The following is a 20,965-nucleotide window of genomic DNA, read 5'->3' as shown; positions in this document are numbered from 1 at the left end:
AAGAATGAAAGAATGACTGCTTTAGAATTGCTTTCTGACATTTTATTTGTTCTTTGCAGCACAAAGTTTACAGTGATCTGTAACTGTTTACCTGATGTGTCAATATTTGTGTAATTCTTGTTATCTCTTTTTAAAAAAACACGATTTTTTCTTCTTTTTTTTTTAAGTGTGTGACAGCAACATTTCTTTTATAGACAAAGAGCCATTTCTTCACTCTATCTTTCATTTTAGTATGTTCAAGAGAGTAACAGTTCTATTATTTAAAAAAGAAAATTCTTTCTTGTTTTAGGATGTCGCAGCAATGTTTTTGCAAGCTGTGGATCACCAGCAGAAGCCAGGAACTGCCCACTACTTCCTACATGCTCATCCAGTGAAGTACCTTGTTCCCTGTTAAACACCTGCATCAACTCGTCTGTCCCCTGCAGCTGTGCAGGTGTCACACCTGTCAGTGCTGACTGTTCAAATACTGATCTTGATGATGAGCTCTCCTTTTCTGTCGTCGGGCAAGCAGTTTTTGATGTCCCTGCAGCTGGGGGAAGTGTGTCAGCACAATTTGTAAACAGGCTACAGCTGCAGCCTTATGACATCATTGGTTTCCAGAGTAATGGGCCTTCTGGTTTCCTCTCATGCACCAAAGATTCGTCTTCTAATCAGCAGCAAATAATCTTTAAGAAGGGAAGCACCTCGGCCTTAAGGACGGCAGCAGAAATAAAGCTAGGTGATTACAGAAAATTGGAAGAACAAGTCTGCACGGTCATTGCTGTGTATGGCATTCCTGCTGTTCTCTCCATCCCTGACAGCATAGGCTTTGTACCAGATGCAGACACCTACACGTTCAGTGCTGAAGTGATTGCTTCCCCAGCACTGATGGCATCTTGTAGTGTCACCATGGACCAGGAGATAGGAGTGGTAAAGTGGCTGCACCCAGCACTCACACAAGCCAGTCCTACTCCAGTGCTGTATGTTGAAGCTGGTGTTTTGGAAACTTTGTTAGTCATCATATCCAGTGGCTCAAACCTGGAAGTAAAGTGGATCCTTAGTACTGGACAGTCATACAGCGGAAACTTGACTTCTTCTTGCCCCTCTGCTCTGTCAGCACTGCCACAGTGCCAGAATCCCATCAGTCAACTTACCACACCTTTTGCCTTCTTGCAGCTTGCATTCCCTTTGTCACAGTCCACATCACTGACAGTAAATGTAGGAAATTCTCTTGGACAGAGCGTGGTGATTGTTAGTGTCAACACAATTGTGCGGATCAAGGATCTAACGCTTTATCACACAAGCTGTGTCAACCACAGTGCATGCTCACCAGTTCTAGAAGCAGGACTGACACACCAATTCTTTTGTGAGTTCACTGCCGGCTTTGTGGATCAGTACCAGTTTAAGGTGAATGGAACCCAGATATCAGCCTCTTCATTACCTAATGCATCATACTTTTTTGCAAGTCCAGGCCTGTATGTTATCACTGTCAGTGCTTCCAATGGCTTGGAGACAGTCAAGGCTTTGCTGACAGTCAATGTCAAGGTCAGAGCTAAGGTCCAGCAAGCTCTCTTGCACGAACTCAGTCCCACATACATTAGAGTGGGTGTGGACCACAGCTTCAGGCTGACTGCAGAAGTGCAAACAAATGCTGAGTTAAACATCACATGGCAATTTGGGGATGGAGGATACAGTTCAGGCACACTTCAGCTTTCCACAACAGCAGCTAATATTTCCCAGAACTATACTTACTCACAGGTTGGGCTGTACACTTTGCAGGTGGTCCTCATAGATGCCTTTGGGGTGATTGTCTCTCTTGGGACTAATGTGACTGTACTGACCCCCATTAGACGACTGGTTATCCTTATCTTCATTTGCAGTAGCTTCTGGGACCCCTGCTGAATTTTATGTTGAGGCAAAAACATCAGGATATGTGAGTACACAAAAGCAAGATTTTGGCAACATCAGCTACATATTTAACTTTGGTGACCAGTCCTCCGAAACTGTGTCCAGTTTTCTCAATTCCACCACGATATCACACATACACCACCAACGGCACTTATCGTGTGAGCATCACTGTCGCCAACCCAGTGAGCTCTAGTACAGATTTAGTTGATGTTATAGTCCAGATTTGCCCATCCTCTGTGAAATTTTCCTACAATGGACCGCAGAATGTATCTGCAGAACTGACATTTATAGCAGAAGTGAAAGAGGGTACTGACTTAAAATACCTGTTTGATTTTGGGAATGGTTCTCTAATCCACCAGCAGAACCCTGAAGTCAAGTTCACATACTTTGTAGCAGGAATATACACAGTTGTGGTCAATGTCTCCAATGATGTTTGCACAGTTTCAGATGAAGAGAGTGTGGTTGTAATGGATGCAGACACCCTCTTTGTCAGAAAAATGGTCTATAATAAATGCACTGCAGTAGGTGTTAATGTGGAATTCATGGTTGATATTGTCACTATAAATGTGATGGCTGTAACTTTCAACTGGACATTTAGCGATTCAACAGTCAAAACCTATAATGGAACACCAAGTGCTCATCATATATTTAACACCGCTGGTGATCATACTGTGACAGTAAACATGTCTCTGGCTTCAGGCAATAGCCGAAGTAGGAGTGCAGTTGTCTGTGTGCAGGAACCTGTTGACAATGTCACAGTTACTGGTCCAGAGCAAGTGGGTTTCAGCAAGACCGCAGCAGCAACTGCATGGTTCTTGGCAACCCCTTCACATGCCACAGACGTGGGATTCTCGTGGGCCTTGAATGGCTCTGCTTTGTCAGTAGCTGGAAAAAACGTCAGCGTACAGTTCGGAAAGGAAGGGTTATACAACATCTCTGTTTTGGCCTATAATGAAGTCAGCGAAACTTTAGCCTGGATGGTGGTCAGAGTGCAGCATATTGTGGAGGATCTGGTTGTGGTGTGTCACAGCTGTGTCAGCAACAGGTACATTGCTACTGGTGATCTCATAAATCTAACCTGCACTTACCTTGGCACAGATGTTAGCTTTGTCTGGAGAGGTGGAATTACTGCTGATCATGAAGGAGTATTCTTTCAGTTTATCTTGGCCGTACCAAGCAATAACACAGTGCATGTAAATGCCTCCAACCTGGTGAGTACCCTCTCCACCACATTTGCTCTGGAGGCTCAGACACAAGTGTCTGGCCTCGAGGTGACAGCAAGTTCACAGAATGTTGTTGTAGGCTCAGGTGTCTGGCTGATGGCAAACTATTCAGGTGGAACAAATATCAATTACACCTGGAATTGCACTGGGCTGCGTGTGCAGCGCTCGGTAGTAAACACAATTATGCAGACATTTGCAACTTATGGAGAGTATTTGTGCCTGGTTACGGCAGCCAACAATGTCTCCTCCATGAGGGCTAACACCAGTATTAATGTTCTAGAGGATATCAAATTCTTGGGTGTGCATAATCTGACATCAGGTAATACACTTTACTTACCAGTCAACAAGCCTTCCGGTGTGCAAGCCGAATGCAACACAAAGTTTCGTGTGGAATTTACATGGACAGTCATAAAAGCCCAGGCAGTGGCACATGTTAGCAAGGGAAACAATCTTTCCTACGTTTTCCCCTCTGTTGGCTCTTATGAGGTCAATCTTACAGCATCTAATGCAATTAGCTCATTGACTGTCACCATACCAACAGAAGCAGAGGAAGAAATTTCATACTTGCAGCTTAAAACTAACAGTTCAGAAGTGACAGTTGGATCTTTTGTAAACTTGACAACACATATTGGTGCTGGAAGTAATATGCAGTACGAGTGGTTCATCAACAGGTTCCCTGTTCCAGCTCATGCAGGGGAAAGTTCTTTCCTATATTGCTTCCAGACAAATGGTACATTTGTGATTACAGTGAATGTATCCAATTACCTGAATTCAAAATTATCTACCGTTACAATAATTGTCCAGTATCCCATCAACAATCTTTCTATCGAGACATTGTTAAATTTCAGCCATCCTTACGTCACTCAGAATCAACAGGTATCTTTCTTAGGAAAGTTAGCAACAGGCACTGATCCTCAATTCAGCTGGACTATCATTGACCCGTCTTTGCAGAAAAGGCAAACAAGTGGAGAGATGTTGGTGCTGATATTTTCTGAGCTTGGAATGTACGAAATAAGAGTGAATGTCTCTAACCTGGTTAGCCAGGACGTCCAAGTTTTCACTGTGCATGTGGAAAGGGCCATCACCAACCTCACCCTCAACATGAACCACTCAAGTGTTGCAACTGGCCTTCCCGTCTCTTTCTCAGCTTTGGTTAACTTACTTGCTACTCCAGTCATTTTTGAATGGACTATTGATGGTTCACAGGATGACAGCTGCATCATTTGAAAAAAGTTTTCCAGATGCTGGGGTTTATGAAATAAAGGTCACTGCATATAACAACATAAGCTCTATGACACAGATCAGATCCTTGGTAGTGCAAGTTCCTGTTACACAGGTGGAGGTGATCAACTGCAGTGATGTGGAGGAAGCCGGCATCCCTATCTCACTGCGAGGTGTGGCGCAGGGTTCCAGTGTGACATTCTCTTGGCTGGTCCAGGAACAACTAGTCAACATCAGCAGCAGCAGAGCAAACTGGACCTTGGTTTTCCCGTCAGCAGGATTTTACCTAGTGACACTTGTGGCACAAAATGCAGTGAGTCAAAGTGTAACCACTTGTCAGAAACATGTTCAAGCTCGCATCACTAGCATCACTGTCTCCATTCTCCATCCACCTGCAGACTACATTTTCACCAACCAAAATGTTACCTTTATGGTGCATGGAGATCATCTACAGGAAGCTCAGTACAACTGGGTTGTTGCTGGTTATCCTTCCATCACCACATCTGAACCTAGTCTGATGATGTCTTTTACTTCTGCAAAGCAATTTAGCTTAGAAGTCATTGCACACAATGCCATCAGCCAGAAAACAGATGTCGTTACCTTTACTGTGAAGGAGCTTCAGTGTGACCTACCAGTAGTAAGTCCAGTTGGCAGCAGCAGTCGCACAGTGCTACGTTCAGCTTCTGTTCGGTTTGAGGTCTACATTGAGCGAAAAGCTGCTCCAAGTACTTGGCAGTTTATACTTGGCAAGTGTATGATGTGGCCGACTGTTCCCAGGCCTTGTCCTCCAGTCCTCTACCTCTGCCTTCAGTGGAAACTTCAGAACCAACACTTATTCTGCCTGCCAATCGCCTACCAACTTCTTCAGACCAGTTCTGTCTGCGCTTTGTTATGGGTTACAAGAACACACCAGTAGACGAGCAAGTGCATTATAATCTCACTGTGCTGTCCACTCCACTGAAGGCACTCATCTTGGGAGGTGGCCATCGTATTGTTCAAGGAATTCAAAGTGTCTGCCTGGATGCCAGCATTTCCTTTAACCCTGACAATCCTACTAGTTCATCTGGCATGCTGTATTCATGGAGCTGCACAGAGGTAAGATGCATTGATGTGAGGTATTTTCAAATAAATCTGATAAGAAGTGGAGTAGTAGATAGCCATGTACTTAGAGCGCTATAGTGTCTAAACCCAGAGGTGTGCTGGTTCAGTACTAGTGTGGCACATCAAACTTTCCTCATTCGACCTAGCTGTTGGAAAAGGGTACCTGGGTGTATAGATGGTTGGGGAAAGATGAATAAGCTTCAGGGAGAAGAGATGAGTATAGCCCTTGCAAAAAACGCTGGGCCTGAGCCGTGGGGTCTTTAACACCTCTTCCCTCGCTAGTGTCCTCAACAAAATTAGGAGGGGTGGCCTTTACCATTTTTTTCCTATTAAGAAATGGGAAATTTTAGAAAAAAAAATGCAGTTGAGATGTTATTTTGTCACTTGTTCATATTTTAACAGATACACCTTTTATTCTTTCAGAACCCCTACTTGCACAATACCAAAACTTGTCAATGTTGTATTATAAAAATTTCTGCATTTAGGAAACAAAGAAACGGTTCACTTGCATGTAGTTTTGCATGTAAAATTTCTATGTAAAAAAAAAATCATTTAATCCTATCATTTTGTAAACATGGCTGCAGAAAATCTTTTATGTTGGTTTGTTTAACAAAACCACCGCTTGCAGATTTCAGCTGCAGGAGGCTGCTTTCAACCTTTGACCACGTCCACCAGCAAGTATTGTGTGTCTTCCTTTATTAATGGCATCTACAACATTTCCCTTACCGTCAGCATGGGCACACATGTTCCTGACTCAACTTTTCAGATTGTAAGTTACTTTTTCAGATGTTGTAATAGGACACATGAAAATCTGTTACTGGCATATTCTACCACTGTGGAAAGTTGCAAAGCCATCATACTGTTTTGAAGATGTACTCAGTACATATCAGCATAATTGTTAATGTCTGATAATAATTTTCATGATTTATTATGCCATTTCCCATGTAATCTGAATAAGGCAGTGGGACATTTTTTTCACAGCTGGATGTGTCTACCAGTAGCCCAGGTGTGCTTGAGGCGGGCATACTGTGTGTATCCTGCTCTGCCTCTGGCCATTACCGGATTAGTTCCAGCCAGCATACAGCACTGTCTGCTCAGTGTGTGAATTGCACCTGCCCGCTAAAGTACAGCTGGACTGTGTATGAGGACCAGAGCACCAACGCAATATTTCTGGGCAACAAAGACACCTCCACGGGGACACAGGCAGCAAACCTGGTGGTACTGCGCAATACGGTGCTTAAAGATGGCCATTCCTACACCTTTACTGTCATCACCGAGTGCCAAGATGGCAGCAGAAGCCCTGGCTGTGCCTCCATCACCCTCCTCCCCAATCTTCCCCCTTCTGGTGGCAGTTGCACAGTAACACCTTCTAGCATTTCTCCTTTGGATGCAGTCATCGTTGCCTGCAGTGGCTGGGTGGACCAGGACGACTTGGAGGCCATTCTGCTTTATGAGATGAAAGTGGAGCACGACGTGGACAGTTACCTGCTGTACTATGGCACTCATGAGACAGAGACTGTTTACATGGCCCCATGGCCAGGATCAGGCAACAACGCTTCCCAGCTAGTGGTCAGCGTCATTGACCAGGATGGAGCAAGTGCAGAAGCTTTACGAACGTGAGTCGAGCTTCAAAAAGTTATTTGTTCAGAATAAAATTGATTTTTAAAAGGGATATTGGTAACATGTTGATATTCACGCTTTTCTACATACCGGGCTACTAATCTTGCCTTCGTGAAATTACATCTAAAAATGGATCTCTTCGCTATTATAGGTAAAGAAAAGGTACCATAGTAAAGAAAAGGTGCCATAGGAGTGATTCACTGTGTCTAGGGCACAGCATGTGGAAGACAACTCTTTCCTTCTGCTGCCTTCACCCCCCTGATAATCATTATTGCTAAGCAACTGTTTGGTGGGCAGAGGAAGTTTTCTAGCTGCTTGCTCAAGCCAGCCTTGTGAACCCATAATCTTGTGCACCATAGTTGAGTGCACTAACCACCAGCTTTTCTGCTTCACTATTTTTCTTTCATGTGTGGTATACTTGCATATAATGCAAATGAATAAATCTAAAGTATACAACACAAATTTGTCAAAGTAATTCGATATTACTAAAACCAAACACATGTATTCTGTAGATAAGATAAAATTTGCTATTGAAATAAAGGAACTTTTATCTGTGATAATCAAAACTCGAGACTTAAATGTCCCATTGCAGGTGGATCACCTTCAAGGCTACAGCAACAGGATCCATGAATGAGTCCCAGCATCTGTTGTCCAGTGCGTCAGCAATGTTACCAACACTCATGAAGCAGGGAGACCCAATTCCTTTATTGCAGTACTCCTTGGCTCTCACCCAACTGCTGAACTCAGCATCCCAATCCCATGGAAATAGTAGTGAGGAAATACAAGCCCAGACTCTTGCTCGTATGGCCATCGTGTTGTGCTTGACCTCCAGCGTCCCAGTCAGTACTGTGCAACAAGCTTTGCAGCTAGCTTATGGGCTAAATCTATTGACGGTAAATGTTTTATCTGGGCTTAACTGAATTGGCATCATTTTTCTGGTAGCACTGAGTGATAATGAATTTAATAAATTTTCATTATCATAGAGGTTTTATTGGCAGTCTTATCTTGTTCTCATGGCAGAAACATTTTTAATGAACTTATTTTTCTTTTTTATCCAAAATGGTTTTGATTGATTATGCACACTCCATGACAATTATCAGCATTTTATCCCCTCGTGACATTTTTATCAATATATCCTGTTTTTTTTAAAGGTGTTTGCTTATTTTGCATTGATTTTCTGCTGTAGGAGTTCTCTAATGGATACCAGTCTAGCAGATATTCTGCACTCATCCTGCGGTCCCTGCAAAACATTGTTGATGTGCTGCAGTCCAATGTCCAGCCTGGCCTTGACAGGGACGACTTTGCCTTTGAGTCCATTCACGCTGCAGTCTACCACTTGATCTCCACTGTTAACTACAATCAAGACAGACCATCTTCCAGCTCACTGCCATCACTTACTGATTCCTTTCCTGGTTTTCTTGATCTCAGCTCAGAGTTTGTCACAATCATGCAAAGCCTGGACACATCAGACACTCAGCTGGATGAGACTCATAGGATGAAGATTGTTACAGACTCTTTTGGGCTGGCCAAGTCTGTGACTGTGGTTGTGCTGAGGTCGATGGTCCTGGATGAGAGCAGCATCAAGCTTAAGCTGGGTGATGTACAGGTTGTGGGTTCTCGCAGTACAGTAGGAAAGTTGGGAAAGTACATTCAGCAGGGAAACTGCAGCTTCATCCTTCCAGATGACCTCTTCTCAACCATGAGCAGTTCTGATGAGGTAAGCCTTCACTTCTGGACACTGGAGTGATAAAAGTAACATGAAAAGCTAACTCTTAATATCTGCAACACCACTTGTTGAATTTACTTGCAGCAGTATTCCCATATTTTTTTTTTAGATCATTATTTCATGTCTGCTTATCTGCAGGGGAACCTTCTCACGTGAATATACATGAATGATTTGTGACCAGAATTTCTAAAATTTAGTGCCACATTATTTGAGAAGCATGAGATGATCTTTCTGTCTACATAGGCTTTGTCCTTGTAAAAAGTCATGACAAGTTTTGAAAATCCTTCATAGCTAATAGCTTTCATAGCATGCTTTCTGCAAAAGCTTAAGTTATAGCCTTTTTCCAATGCATAAGGAAGATCACCTATGTTTTTTATTTATCAGACAGAATTGAAGTGTTTCTTCATTTTAAATACATTTGCTCTATTTGTCGTCAGGTTCTGGAAGTTATCATCATGTTAAAAGACAATCCTTTCACGTGGGGATATTGGAATGACCTCTCCATAACCACGTCTGTACCATCACTATCCTTCAGCTATGGCAATGGCTCAGACCTCAGGGTTAGGGACCTCTCCACAGATATCAAAATCATCATGTCCGAAAAGGGTGCGAAGAACTTCAGTATCACAAACAACAGCATTGTCAACAGTGAAATTTATGACCCCATGTCCGGCTTGCAGTTTCAGACATGGACCCTTGAAGCTGACACTTCAAAGAAGCTGGTGTTCAATGTAGAGCGTGGAGAATCAGGGGTGACAGCATTCTTCATGCAGGTGCGAATTCAGTCTTGGGGCTCCACCACCAATATTTCCAGTAAGCCGTCAGTGAAGGCCTTCCTTGGTGCAGGCTTTGAGGCCTCCTTAGACAAGCATACAGAATTCAAAGAGATCACTGAAAGTCACATGAGTCCTGGAGTAGATCACCGACATTACACATTCTTTGTCTCTGAACGGTAAGTGTTGACCACATTCTTGTGAGTTCCACACATTTCTCATCTTCAGCTATCAGTGTACTTGACATAAGTTTCAAAAAATATTATTAATAAGCTGCTTGATTGAGGAAAAAGATTTACTTCAAATGCTTCCCATAATTTTTTTTTAGTTGTAGTAGCAGTTTATTTGAGCAGATTTTTGTCATGTTGCTTCATTCTATTTTATCTTTACGATAATTCTGTCCATAGAGACTTTGACAGCTCAAAGGAATACTCTATCACCCTTGTCAACCCTGATGTGGAAACAGCCATCAATGTCTCCTCAGCCATGTATTTTGTCAGCTGCCAGTACTTTGATGAGGCTAACAGCAAGTGGGCCACATCAGGCTGCTCTGTATCCAGCGAGTCTATTCCCATTGCCACAGTCTGTAACTGCAACCATCTGACAGTTTTTGGTGGAAGCAGTCTTGTTCCGATTTCTAGCATCAATTTCTCAGATCTTGCAGTAAGCTTCTCTCTTTGAATTATTATCAGAATTAAGAGTTATGACTTTCCAGCACTGAAATGAGTTGTAAATTATCAGGCTGCTTTAACAAACTGCAGCAGACCTATTTTAATGTTTGAAAGTTTACTGTAATGTCATCAAATTGATTTACAGAAACTGCAGTTAGGCTTAAACCCAGTGGCTCTAACAGCAGTCAGTGTCATCCTCCTCCTGTACATTGCACTAGTGATCGGATGTCGTTATCTGGATCATGCTGATTTGCGTCGCATTTCCATGGTGCCACTTTGTGGCAAAGATGGCCTTTTCAAGTACTACATAACTGTGACCACAGGACGACAAATAGGGGCAGGTAATGTGTAAGAGAAATGTGCTCAATCTTTAGTTTCTTTATTTTCCATTCCTCCTTTTATCTTTAATTGTATACGCAAACCGGTGTTTCTGTGCACCTTTTTTCTTTTTTAACACATGATGCACCAGTGTGTCTGTGCTTTTTAAGGACATTTGCATATGTGTTTTTTTGTAGGTACTACAGCCCATGTAGGTATCAAGTTATATGGAAAGCTTGGAAAAAGTGAAGCTCGACATTTGACAAAAGCATCTGCTTTCCAGCGCAACTCACGAGATGATTTTCTTATTGCCACTGACAAGGAGCTAGGCAGCCTGCACAAAGTGAGTGGGTTTTATTGGACTTAGCATCAACATTTTTTTTGCAACAATTCATGAGAAGTAATTATTCGATCTATGTTAGCTGGTTGGAAGTGTACATTGTACAGCTTATCTAGAATTCTTATTTTGTTAACTAGCAACACTTTTTTCCAGGTTCGCTTGTGGCATGACAATGCAGGCACCTCCCCTTCGTGGTATGTGGTACAGGTACATGTTCATGACCTGCAGAGGGACAGGAGGTATGTGTTTCCTGCTCATACCTGGTTGTCACTTGAAGAGGAGACAGGCAAGCTGCAGAAGGAGATCCAGGCTGCAGGTAATGACTGTAGCAGCACAAAGATTGGAGTGGGGGTGCAGAGAGGATGGTTGCCATTGTCAACTCTTTGCTCATTCCTTTGGCAAATACTCATTGTAAAAAGGAGGAGAATGAGACAGCACATGGCATTTTAATGTTGTAGCCTTGTGAACAAACATGTCAAAGCTGATGATCAGGATAACATGAGATGTGATGCATAGATAAATATTGTTTATGATATTTTATATCCACCAGACACAGGCTGAGAAAAGTGTTTTGGTGATTTTCACTTTAAAAATCTCAAAGAAACAAAGCAGAGCTTTCGTATATTTACTTAAAGCCAAATGGAAATACATTTTAAAACCTTTAAGATAAGTTGATATACAGACCTGAGGTATCACCTAAACTGTACATTAACATAAGCTTAATGCTCACTGTGTCCTGTATTTGCATTAAACCAGGGTCCAGTTTGATCAAACAAATTTCTTTTTCCATACTGAAAGTAATATAATTTTCAAAGAAAAAGAAGATGAAGATTGAGTAATGCATGTTTTCCTATTTAATCATTTAAAAGGGAGGAATTCTTTTTTCTGCTGCAGACCCAGAAGAGCTCCACAGTTTTTCACATGTCTTCAGGACTTCACTCTCCAACAGCTGGGCAGAACGACATATGTGGCTGTCAGTTGTAGAACGGCCTGACCACAGCCGCTTCACCAGAGTTCAACGGGCATCATGTTGTGTAGCCCTTTTGTACTTTTACATGTTTGTCAGTGCAGTGTGGTATGGACTCCTCAAAGATCAGAAAGAGGCAGCCTTGCCTTTCTCCTGGCAAGTCTTTGGGTGGGAGGACCTTATCATTGCCCTTGTGTCAGTGACAATCACCTTTCCCATTGGCCTTGGCCTCATCTTTATCTTCAAGAAGAGCAAGCTGCAGGTGTGTCTGTCAAAATGGCTCAAAGCATTCTGTGTATCTGCTGATGTGAAGTAACAGTGGCTTGCAATGTCATGTTCAAGCTTTGCTGTGCCACCAGAAGTGTGAAAAATAACTGTCTTGCACTGCCATAGATTTAGCCCCAGCAGGTTGACTAAGATTTCTGATAGTTCTGATAGTTTTCTGGCTATAAATGAGGACTGTTTTATCAACAGTGGCATGTAATGAAGACCAATGATGATGTACAGTGCACTTATCAATTTTTTTTTATGTATGAAAGGAAAATGTAGGAAATACAATAGTGATACTTTTCATGAATGTTTGAGAATTTCAACAAGTTAATATTGCAAACGAACAATGTTGACTGTATTGGAAAATATATTTTGATGGTGAGATATTGTGAACAAGGATACTGATAGATGTTTTCAATATTTTGACAAGCTCAATCATGCAACTGAGCTTATTGCTCTTCAGGTTCATATCTGACATATGTTCCTGTCTGTTACAGCCAGGCATATTTCAGCATGTCCAGAGGCCACAATCAGCACAAACCCTTGAAATTGAAGCCATGTGTGACATGTCACTCTATGGTGGATCACTCCGTACTGGAACACCAAATGAAGATTGGATGAGCTATTTTGAAAGAGAAAGCACAGCTGAATCTATTCCTGTAGGTTATTTTTTTGCTGTTTGTTTGTTTCATAATCTGAGCATTGTCATTTCATCACTAATAGTAGGTTTTTGGACTATTTTAGCTTTATAAAGGTGCTAAGACTATTCATGATACAGGGGTGAAAAAATGTGACTACATGCATTCTTGATAAGTGTGTTTTTTTACAGCCCATCAGCAGCCAGCTGCGCCGTACCACTACTGTCAACCCCACCAGGAAAGACCAACAGATCAACTCTTCAACTACTTTTCCTGGCAGCAATAGAAAGGTAATTTTTTTTAAACTCAACTTTTATTTCTTTGATGTTAGATTACAGGCAACATAGTAGCTTTGCCCACAAATTCTTCAACCATTCTGCAAGTTACAGTACATATTGATGATGCTATCACTAAAGTCATTCCTGTATATCCAGCGACAGTCAGCCTTGGTGGGATGTTTCAACGAACACACGATCTGATGTGGAATCAGGAGAATATCCTGAAGTCCTGGCCAGAAAAGCTGCCATCCTTTGCAGAAGAGGAGAATTCTCCCAAGGCCTCAACATCATCAGCCAAAAACATTAGTCAGAAACCTTCATCATCAGCACAGAGACAGGTGAAGAAGACTATCAGAACAACAACCAACAAAGCCTTCAAAGCAACCACTGCTGAGAAGAAACTTGCACCTGACAAGGTGACAGATCCTACATTTGTGTTTTTATGCATATGTGCTTATGCACTAGTACACTCCTTTGCATGGTCATGTGTGAAAGAAAGAGTGCACATGTGCACACATGTTTCTGTATCTATGTGCTTGCATGCGTTTGTAGTACATGTGTGGTAGAGGCTGACTAAGATGCCAGCTGAAGGCAGATTGGTTGGTAGCGCGGACTGGTAGCACTGATTGGTGCACTGGTTTGTTTTGAGTTCAAGTGGGGGTTGAAGGGGGTAGCGAGAGAGGGAATGGACGGCACCCAGCCCCAAACCTTCCTCCCCCCAGGTAGACACAGTAGCACAGGCAGTGCTGCCGTCCTGTATGGCAGGGTACCCATGGCACATTACCCTACAGCTTGAGAAGGATACGAGTCATCGCTAACTAGTCTTTGCTCAGGTCTTAAGCTAAGGGCAGCCAGCAAGCGGTCACTGTAATAAAGAGGTTACAACTACCTACGGCTACACATTCGAGCTTTATTTACAGAGTGAATCCAAGTGTGAGCTGTGGGGTAGGTCACCCTGTTACACATGTAGCAATTTGTTTTGTTTATGTTAATTTATTTATATATGCAATGTATTCATGTGTGCTCGGATGTTGTATTTAACTTGCACATACAGTTAATGAAAGAAAATGGTTTTGTTGAGCAGCTGTTTGTACCTCTGCCAGATGTGTGTGCTTCTTTCTCTAAAATCCCTGATCATACCTATTAGGTTCACTATAAAACGGTTGCTGAAGTAGATACCATTTTCTTTTGTTTAGTCTGAGGCAGCTATGGACAGCGATGAGGAGTTCATGCAGCGTCTGGATGAAATAGACAGAGATCTTCAAAAATCAAGTGTCAAGAGCAAGCCAGTCAAACGGGGCAGCCAGATATCCAGCACTTCAGGGTCTCGGAAGAACTCTACCCAGACATGTGTTGAAGATCTCTTTGACTCAGGAGATGAGTGGACCTACGAGGATGTGGAGCCAAGTGTAAAGAAGAAGGGAAGCACAGACAGCCGCAGCTCCACACAACAGGAGCATCCTGGGATGGACAGGTCTGACCAGCTGACAAGCCTGTAATGTTCGTACACTGTGTTGCATATATGTTAAGTGTCTGTACAATCATACTGTGTGCATTGTTCATCAAAGGGATTTCTTGGTTTTTTTGTCCTTTCTTAAAGGAAAGCCAGCCTCACAAGCTTGCTTTGGCTTCGTGCAGCCTCCATGCATTTACCCACCACATCTGGGGCAAACACTCGGGATGGATCTTTTTTCCACAGGGATAGTACTTTCATTCACCGGGACAGCATAATGCACAGTTTCTTGACGGCAGGGAAATCTCGCACAACTCTTTCCGCCATGCTAAAACGTGAGATGGCTTTTCATTATTGATACACCAGAAAACGCTAAATTGATGCAGTTTTTATTTTAGTTGTACAAAAAATGAACTGGCAATGTTTTGAAATCCATCTTCCTTGGCAGATGTCAGTGATGTAACAAGAGTTTTCTTTGTAATTTTTAAATTTTGTAATGGTTTGTTAGTTGCAGAAATATTTCTATGCTTTATTTTTCCTTCTTGTTTATGCATTATTGTTTAGACCACATGCAAGTGCTTAATGGAAACTCTGAAGATGAGGGGTGTCGTCTGCCATCTTTCTGTGTGTATGTCGGCTATGCAATCTGTGTAGTAATATCTGTGATCTCTATCATCATGGTGCTACTGTATGGCTACAATTTTGGCCCGGCTACTGCAGCCAAGTGGCTTGTCTCTGTCCTCATCACATTTTTGGTTTCTGCTTTTGTTCTTGAGCCTTTGAAGGTGAGTGGACTGTTTTTCACAGGTTGAGAAATAGAAGTTTGTGAAAGGAATGTACAGCTGATCAAAAGATGAAATATAGTCCTCTGGCCTGTAAAACCTGAACTCCTTTGTATAATTGTATAATTGTATAATGTATGTGAATACCTCAAAATAGGTTGGGAATCCCAAACTGGAAAGTAGGATCAAAGTATTTGGTAAATAGCCTCTTCTTCAGATTCTCTGTAACCCATGCAGAGGAGAACATCCTCTTGCCATATAGGAGTGTGGCATCAGTAAACAGATTGTAAACTGACAGCAGGGGCAAGAATCTGAATGGGAAGCTGTTTTATGGTGCACAAAAAGAAAGCTCACTCTGTGACTGGAAGGGTTTTGTATTATGTAATACTAGACAAGTATTATTATTCCCTTCCTTGACACCTGAATGCTGACCTTTAACAATATTAACATATCCAGGGCACTTTTTTATAACTCTCAGTTAAGAAAAATCATACATTGTATACTGCAGACACTGTGGTAAGCTTAAGACTATGCTTGAATGACTCACTTGTGTTGATTGCATCGCCCACTGGTCTAAACAAGGTCTAAATGATAAATTTAGTGCTCAGTTGGTCTTTAACCTACTTTGCTTTTAGGTGGTGGCCTTAGCACTTTATGCTGCTGTGGTGACCAAGGATGCAGAGAAGGACATGGAAGCCGATGCAATTGATATCCAGCCACGAGTGGAGGCCAATGAACAGATCAAGGTCAACTATCTACCTACTCTGTACCCTGTGTACTTCTGTATATTTTTGCCATAACTCCTGTTTACAGTTAAAACCATCTCATCTCCCCATTTCATCTTTGCCAATAGAAGATAGTAGAGAAAGGTAGGGTGTCATTCAGTGACAGTGTTACTGTATTGGATAAACAGCATAACTAACTTACACAACGAATTTTGCTGCACCGATGAACATTTCCCATACTTGGGATCATCAGCGGAAATTATTTGTCACAGGAAGTCAAGTTCCGGCCCATTGGGGGATTTGCTTTGCTTCAAGCCCAAGAAGAAGGGAAGAAGGTCCGTCAAATGAGAAGAATGCTTCGCCAAGCAACAGCTTATTTGTTGTTGATCTCAGCCTTGCTTGCGACTGCCTATCTCTACTTTGGATCAGCATTGTATCTTCATGGCAACCACATTCGAAACACCATTGTGCATCCTAGTGATGCGGCTGAAAGCCTTTATGATGTCAAAACGTGAGGAGCACACAGTGCTTTCTGTGATGTTTTACTAATACATGTACTTGGAATTCGATAGGATCCTATGTTTTAGAACTGAATTTCAGGAATTACTGTAGAGCAGTTTATGCTGTGAAATATTAAACTTTTGTTAAATAATGAGTTGAAGAGAATGAGAGCTGTGAAACATGACATTGGTTGCTCTGAATCAAATCTGTGTGCATATGGTTATAGGTACAAGTGTGTAGGACTAATAAGTAGACACATAATGAACATGCACGGATGAATGCATACCTGAGCAAGAAAGAATGTGAAAAGAAAGTTTTTATTTTAATTTGGTGAGGTACGTATTGTTTTCTTCCCTGTATAACCTAGTTATCAGTGCTGTATACAATCTTAACACCAGGACTGACCTGTTTTGGGACTGGGCATGCCAAGTGTTAACACCGGTGCTACACAGACAAGAAGTGGCGTTGAATGAAGAGAGTCCAGTTCTTCTAGGGCCTGCCCGTCTGCGCCAGATAAGGAGCACGTTAGGTAATTGGAACAATGGTTAACTATTAGAAAGAAATTTATTTATACCCATCTGATTGTAGGATTGGGAGGGGTTTGCAAAAATTGTGTGTTATAATCCCACAATTTTCTGCCCTCTTTTATTCAGATTTTTTAAAATGTAACATTTGCACTTTCTGTGAACTTTTCTGACCTTCTGCAGGAGTTTTGCATTTTTGACAGAGAAATATTAGTGTATTTATACATGTAACTGATTAAACAGTATCACAGAACTAAGGAAACAAACTGGTTGATAACATCAAACTGTTTGTCATAATCTAATATCAAACAGTTCTCCACTGTTGCTGCTTTGTGTATCTCATCTTATTTTTTTGCATTGTGGCCTGCAAAATATCAAAACACTTCTTTGCATGGAATTTTTTTTTAGTGATCTCTTGATTTATTGAAACTGACAGTTGACTGCCTGAGGAATGCTAGTCATAAATGTGTTGGGCAACTGACATTCTCGGAAGACATGGCTTCATATGCCATCAACTGGGACTCAGTAGGCAATGCATCATGGATTCACTCTTCTGCTGAGCAGCTGAGAACGTGAGCTACTTGCATCCTTTAACCTTGAAGCTGCCTAACATAGTTGGCCTACTTCTTTTAGTAACCAATTTTTTTTTTGTCAGTAGCCATGTAGTACTTATTGTTACCTGTAATAATTCAGCTAAAATATCTACATTTTAAATATCAAGACTATCAAGATTTTCATTAGAGAGAAATTTATTTCAAATGTTTGTGCGAATGAATGTAGATCATATACAAGTCTGAATCACAATTGTATAAGGGTCTGTCTGGTAGAGCAGCTATACATGTGTTATTATGGTATTGTTGATTGTTGTTCTGTGATTCTAGCTCTAGATTCCCTATAGAGCTGCTATTAATTGCTTTCTGGGATAAGTGAAATTTTATTTAATCTCACACTTCAGTGTTAAAGTGAAGACATTTCTGACGTGTAATAATTTAATAGTTTTTGTGTTACCAACTGCCACAGGTGGCCAAAATTTGGCCATGACCTCTTGTACCCTGGAGGTGGCTATGTGCAGGAGCTGGGGACAACATTCAACCAGACACTGAACATGCTTCAGAGTCTTAGAAACTGCAACTGGCTGGATCGAAGGCAAGTCACTATCATGTGGAGCGCTTGTTGACTGCTTCGGATAGCACCAAAGTGCTTGGTTAATAAAAAGCAGAGGTGACCCAAGTCTTCATACCTAATGTCCACAAAAGCTGTTTGCTCTCGTTTTACAACCAGCCGACAAATTAAAGGCAGCAAAATCAGACTAGACTCAGACGATAGTATGTTTACATGACCCAGGAGAAAGAACTTGTGTCGAAGTTAGCTTTTGAATCTGTTCTTCTGTAACTTGAATACTAACAAACTGCTGTACAGTTTATATGTTGTAATCTGTATATATATGTGTGTGTGTAGATCAAGAGCTTTGTTCATTGAGTGGACAGCATACAGCCCGGCAAATGACCTGACATCCTGCGTAACTTTGCTGTTGGAGTTTCCTATCTCTGGTATGACCACACTATAACTACACAAAGAATGACCACGTTATAACCCATCCAGATTAACACGATGTGATTCAGTTTGACCATATTTTTACCACAGTATTACCACACTGAACTTATTTTTTAGTGCTTTGATGAATTTCTGCTGAACTGCTGAGTCTTTAAGTTGATCCATGTCAAAGCATAGATGCTTTTGTTCTCCCACCTTAACTTTTCTGAGCTTTCAAGCAAGTTATGGTTACTAGTTCTTATTACTTTGTCTGCCCCCTCCCCCTTTTGACTCTGACACCTTGAAGTGTGTGCTCAATTTGCCATTAATGATAATGTGGTCTATCTGCCATCAGGTGACTTCCAAGTCACTTTGGGAATCTTCTTATGTTGAAAAATTGTTCCTCCAAATTACAAGGTCGTTTCCTGTTGCTAATGTCAGTTACATACCCTAGCCTCTGTTATCTAAGGGTCTTCAAGACATGCAAGCCCCCTGATCATGGAAGGTGGTGATCCTACAGGGGGAAAGAGTGGATACAGAATAACTAAAATGTAACCACATAATGACTTCAGTATTATCACAGTATAACTACTGCATGATTTGTTCAGGCTGTGCCTGTTGCCTGTGTGATTCCTTGCATGAGAATAGCAAATCTTATGTAAATATATCTTTAATAATTCATGAACTGTTCTTTGGAGCAGCTTGTCAGTTAACCACTTCATGCAGTTGCTGTAGTTGAAAGTGTTTGTAACAGCCATGTAAAATTTAATTGTAGGTGGAGTACTAGCCAGCCACTCCATCACCACACAACGACTCTCGGTTTTCTTCTGGGAAAGATTTGATCCTCTATATGTCTGTCAGGTAAATTTTGTCTTTTAGGTCAGATTTCTGCATAAAGGGCAGATTGACTGAATCTTTTATATGACCTTTGAGCTGAGCATCATGTTGATAAAGCAGATAAAAAAATAGTCACTTGATCCTCTGGCTATTCTGATGTCACTCACCTCAGATATCAGTTTCAGTTGCAGTGAACTGAAGTTTGTGTAACAATGGAGTCAAAGGTGACATTGTAACTAAAACTGTATTCAGCAATGTGATAGAGGCAGTATTAACTGGCACATCAAGAGTTTGCGACCTCACAAAAAACCTACAGTAAAACTTCTACATTAAGACTTGCTAAAATCAAGATTCTACTTTCGATGTTGGGATGATGTAGTCTTACATGCGATGATACAGTCATTGTGGGGTCAATTCAACTTATGTGGATGATCGATATGGCTGGGACGATGTGGTTTGGGGTTAAAATGACTGGTAACCCAGTGAACAAGCAGTTTGTATGTAAGCAGTCTATTTTAAAATGCATTTAATTTTTTTTCAACACATTACTTTTGCACATACAAAAAGTCGTAATAGAGATGATTGTTATATAGCGATATATATATATCCATGAAAATTTCTGGCTCATATCTAAGAGGCAATTGCAGTATGGAAGGTCTTAATGAGGTTTTACTGTACTTCAGAGTTTTATTTATGTATTTTTTTTAGGTTTTTTATTAATTTTTCAAAGGGTTGTGCAAATGAATTTGAGAAGCTTATTTAGTTTATTTAAAAGCTCTCTGCTCCTCCATTAATGTTTCCTAAAATAATGATGTGAAGGTGGTGGAAATCAGGAGGTGAGGTGGGATGTGGGATCACATCAATAGCCTAATGTGTATATGCCAATAAGAAGTGAACATAATGTACTTATTCTGTTGATCAGGTCCTTCTGCTGCTGAGTGGGCTCTACCTCCTCTCTTATTCTGTCATCACTGCGATTCAGCAGCGCTGGAAGTACTTTTGTAGCCTTGGCAACTGGATGGAACTGCTTTGCACCTTGATGTGCCTGACTAGCATTGGTCTGTACGTGGCATGTGTTGTCATAGCAACAGACACCTTCCAAGGTTTTTTCAGCAACCCATCGTCTTTCACCAACTTTGAGCGAATTGTTCACCTGCATGAAGTGTTGCACTGTGTGCATGCCTTCCTTCTGTTCTTGCTGTTTCTCAAGGTAACCAGAGTTGTCTTTGGCTTTTCTTGGATGAAGGGAGAGTAGAGCAGGAAAGAGGAGATTACATAAAAGTTTAGAACCACGTACAAGAGCAGACTATGGTTTTGTAACCTCGACAGATGAAAATAATACAGAATTGGATCTTTTTTTAAGTCCAGTGCACCAGATACAGGGTTCCAGAGCCTCCTAATTGGATAATAAGTTAATTTAAAACAGTACAAAATGCTTTGAGCAAGCAAATTTTATTTTCTGAGATGTGAATTGAACCATATATTTGGGTGTGTAAAAGCAGATTAAGGGCAAGAACCTGAAGAGTTTGCAGTGTGAATGTGTTTTCATTGTTACAATGTTTCTCACCTTTCTTCAA

The 20,965-nt window shown here is 41.3% G+C and overlaps 1 protein-coding gene across 1 annotated transcript in view; it reads left to right on the top strand.

The window, feature by feature from the left end:
- The window catches only part of LOC112561377 (polycystin-1-like), a 39,104-nt gene that overhangs the window by 11,664 nt on the left and 6,475 nt on the right, over nucleotides 1-20,965 (top strand). The window contains 29 exon segments of the mRNA XM_025233844.1: nucleotides 290-1,876; nucleotides 1,918-4,331; nucleotides 4,333-5,038; nucleotides 5,041-5,426; nucleotides 6,061-6,201; nucleotides 6,414-7,048; nucleotides 7,645-7,945; nucleotides 8,239-8,769; nucleotides 9,216-9,730; nucleotides 9,959-10,214; nucleotides 10,368-10,563; nucleotides 10,738-10,883; nucleotides 11,034-11,196; nucleotides 11,775-12,109; nucleotides 12,615-12,776; nucleotides 12,947-13,045; nucleotides 13,190-13,228; nucleotides 13,231-13,449; nucleotides 14,230-14,507; nucleotides 14,634-14,821; nucleotides 15,051-15,271; nucleotides 15,904-16,014; nucleotides 16,266-16,504; nucleotides 16,893-17,023; nucleotides 17,455-17,590; nucleotides 18,039-18,164; nucleotides 18,477-18,568; nucleotides 19,327-19,412; nucleotides 20,311-20,598. Of these exon segments, the coding sequence (XP_025089629.1) occupies nucleotides 290-1,876; nucleotides 1,918-4,331; nucleotides 4,333-5,038; nucleotides 5,041-5,426; nucleotides 6,061-6,201; nucleotides 6,414-7,048; nucleotides 7,645-7,945; nucleotides 8,239-8,769; nucleotides 9,216-9,730; nucleotides 9,959-10,214; nucleotides 10,368-10,563; nucleotides 10,738-10,883; nucleotides 11,034-11,196; nucleotides 11,775-12,109; nucleotides 12,615-12,776; nucleotides 12,947-13,045; nucleotides 13,190-13,228; nucleotides 13,231-13,449; nucleotides 14,230-14,507; nucleotides 14,634-14,821; nucleotides 15,051-15,271; nucleotides 15,904-16,014; nucleotides 16,266-16,504; nucleotides 16,893-17,023; nucleotides 17,455-17,590; nucleotides 18,039-18,164; nucleotides 18,477-18,568; nucleotides 19,327-19,412; nucleotides 20,311-20,598 (10,727 nt within the window).

Source organism: Pomacea canaliculata, linkage group LG1 (assembly GCF_003073045.1).
Source record: "Pomacea canaliculata isolate SZHN2017 linkage group LG1, ASM307304v1, whole genome shotgun sequence".
NCBI classification, from domain to species: Eukaryota; Metazoa; Mollusca; class Gastropoda; order Architaenioglossa; family Ampullariidae; genus Pomacea; species Pomacea canaliculata.
This window is presented reverse-complemented; position numbering and strand designations above follow the sequence as displayed.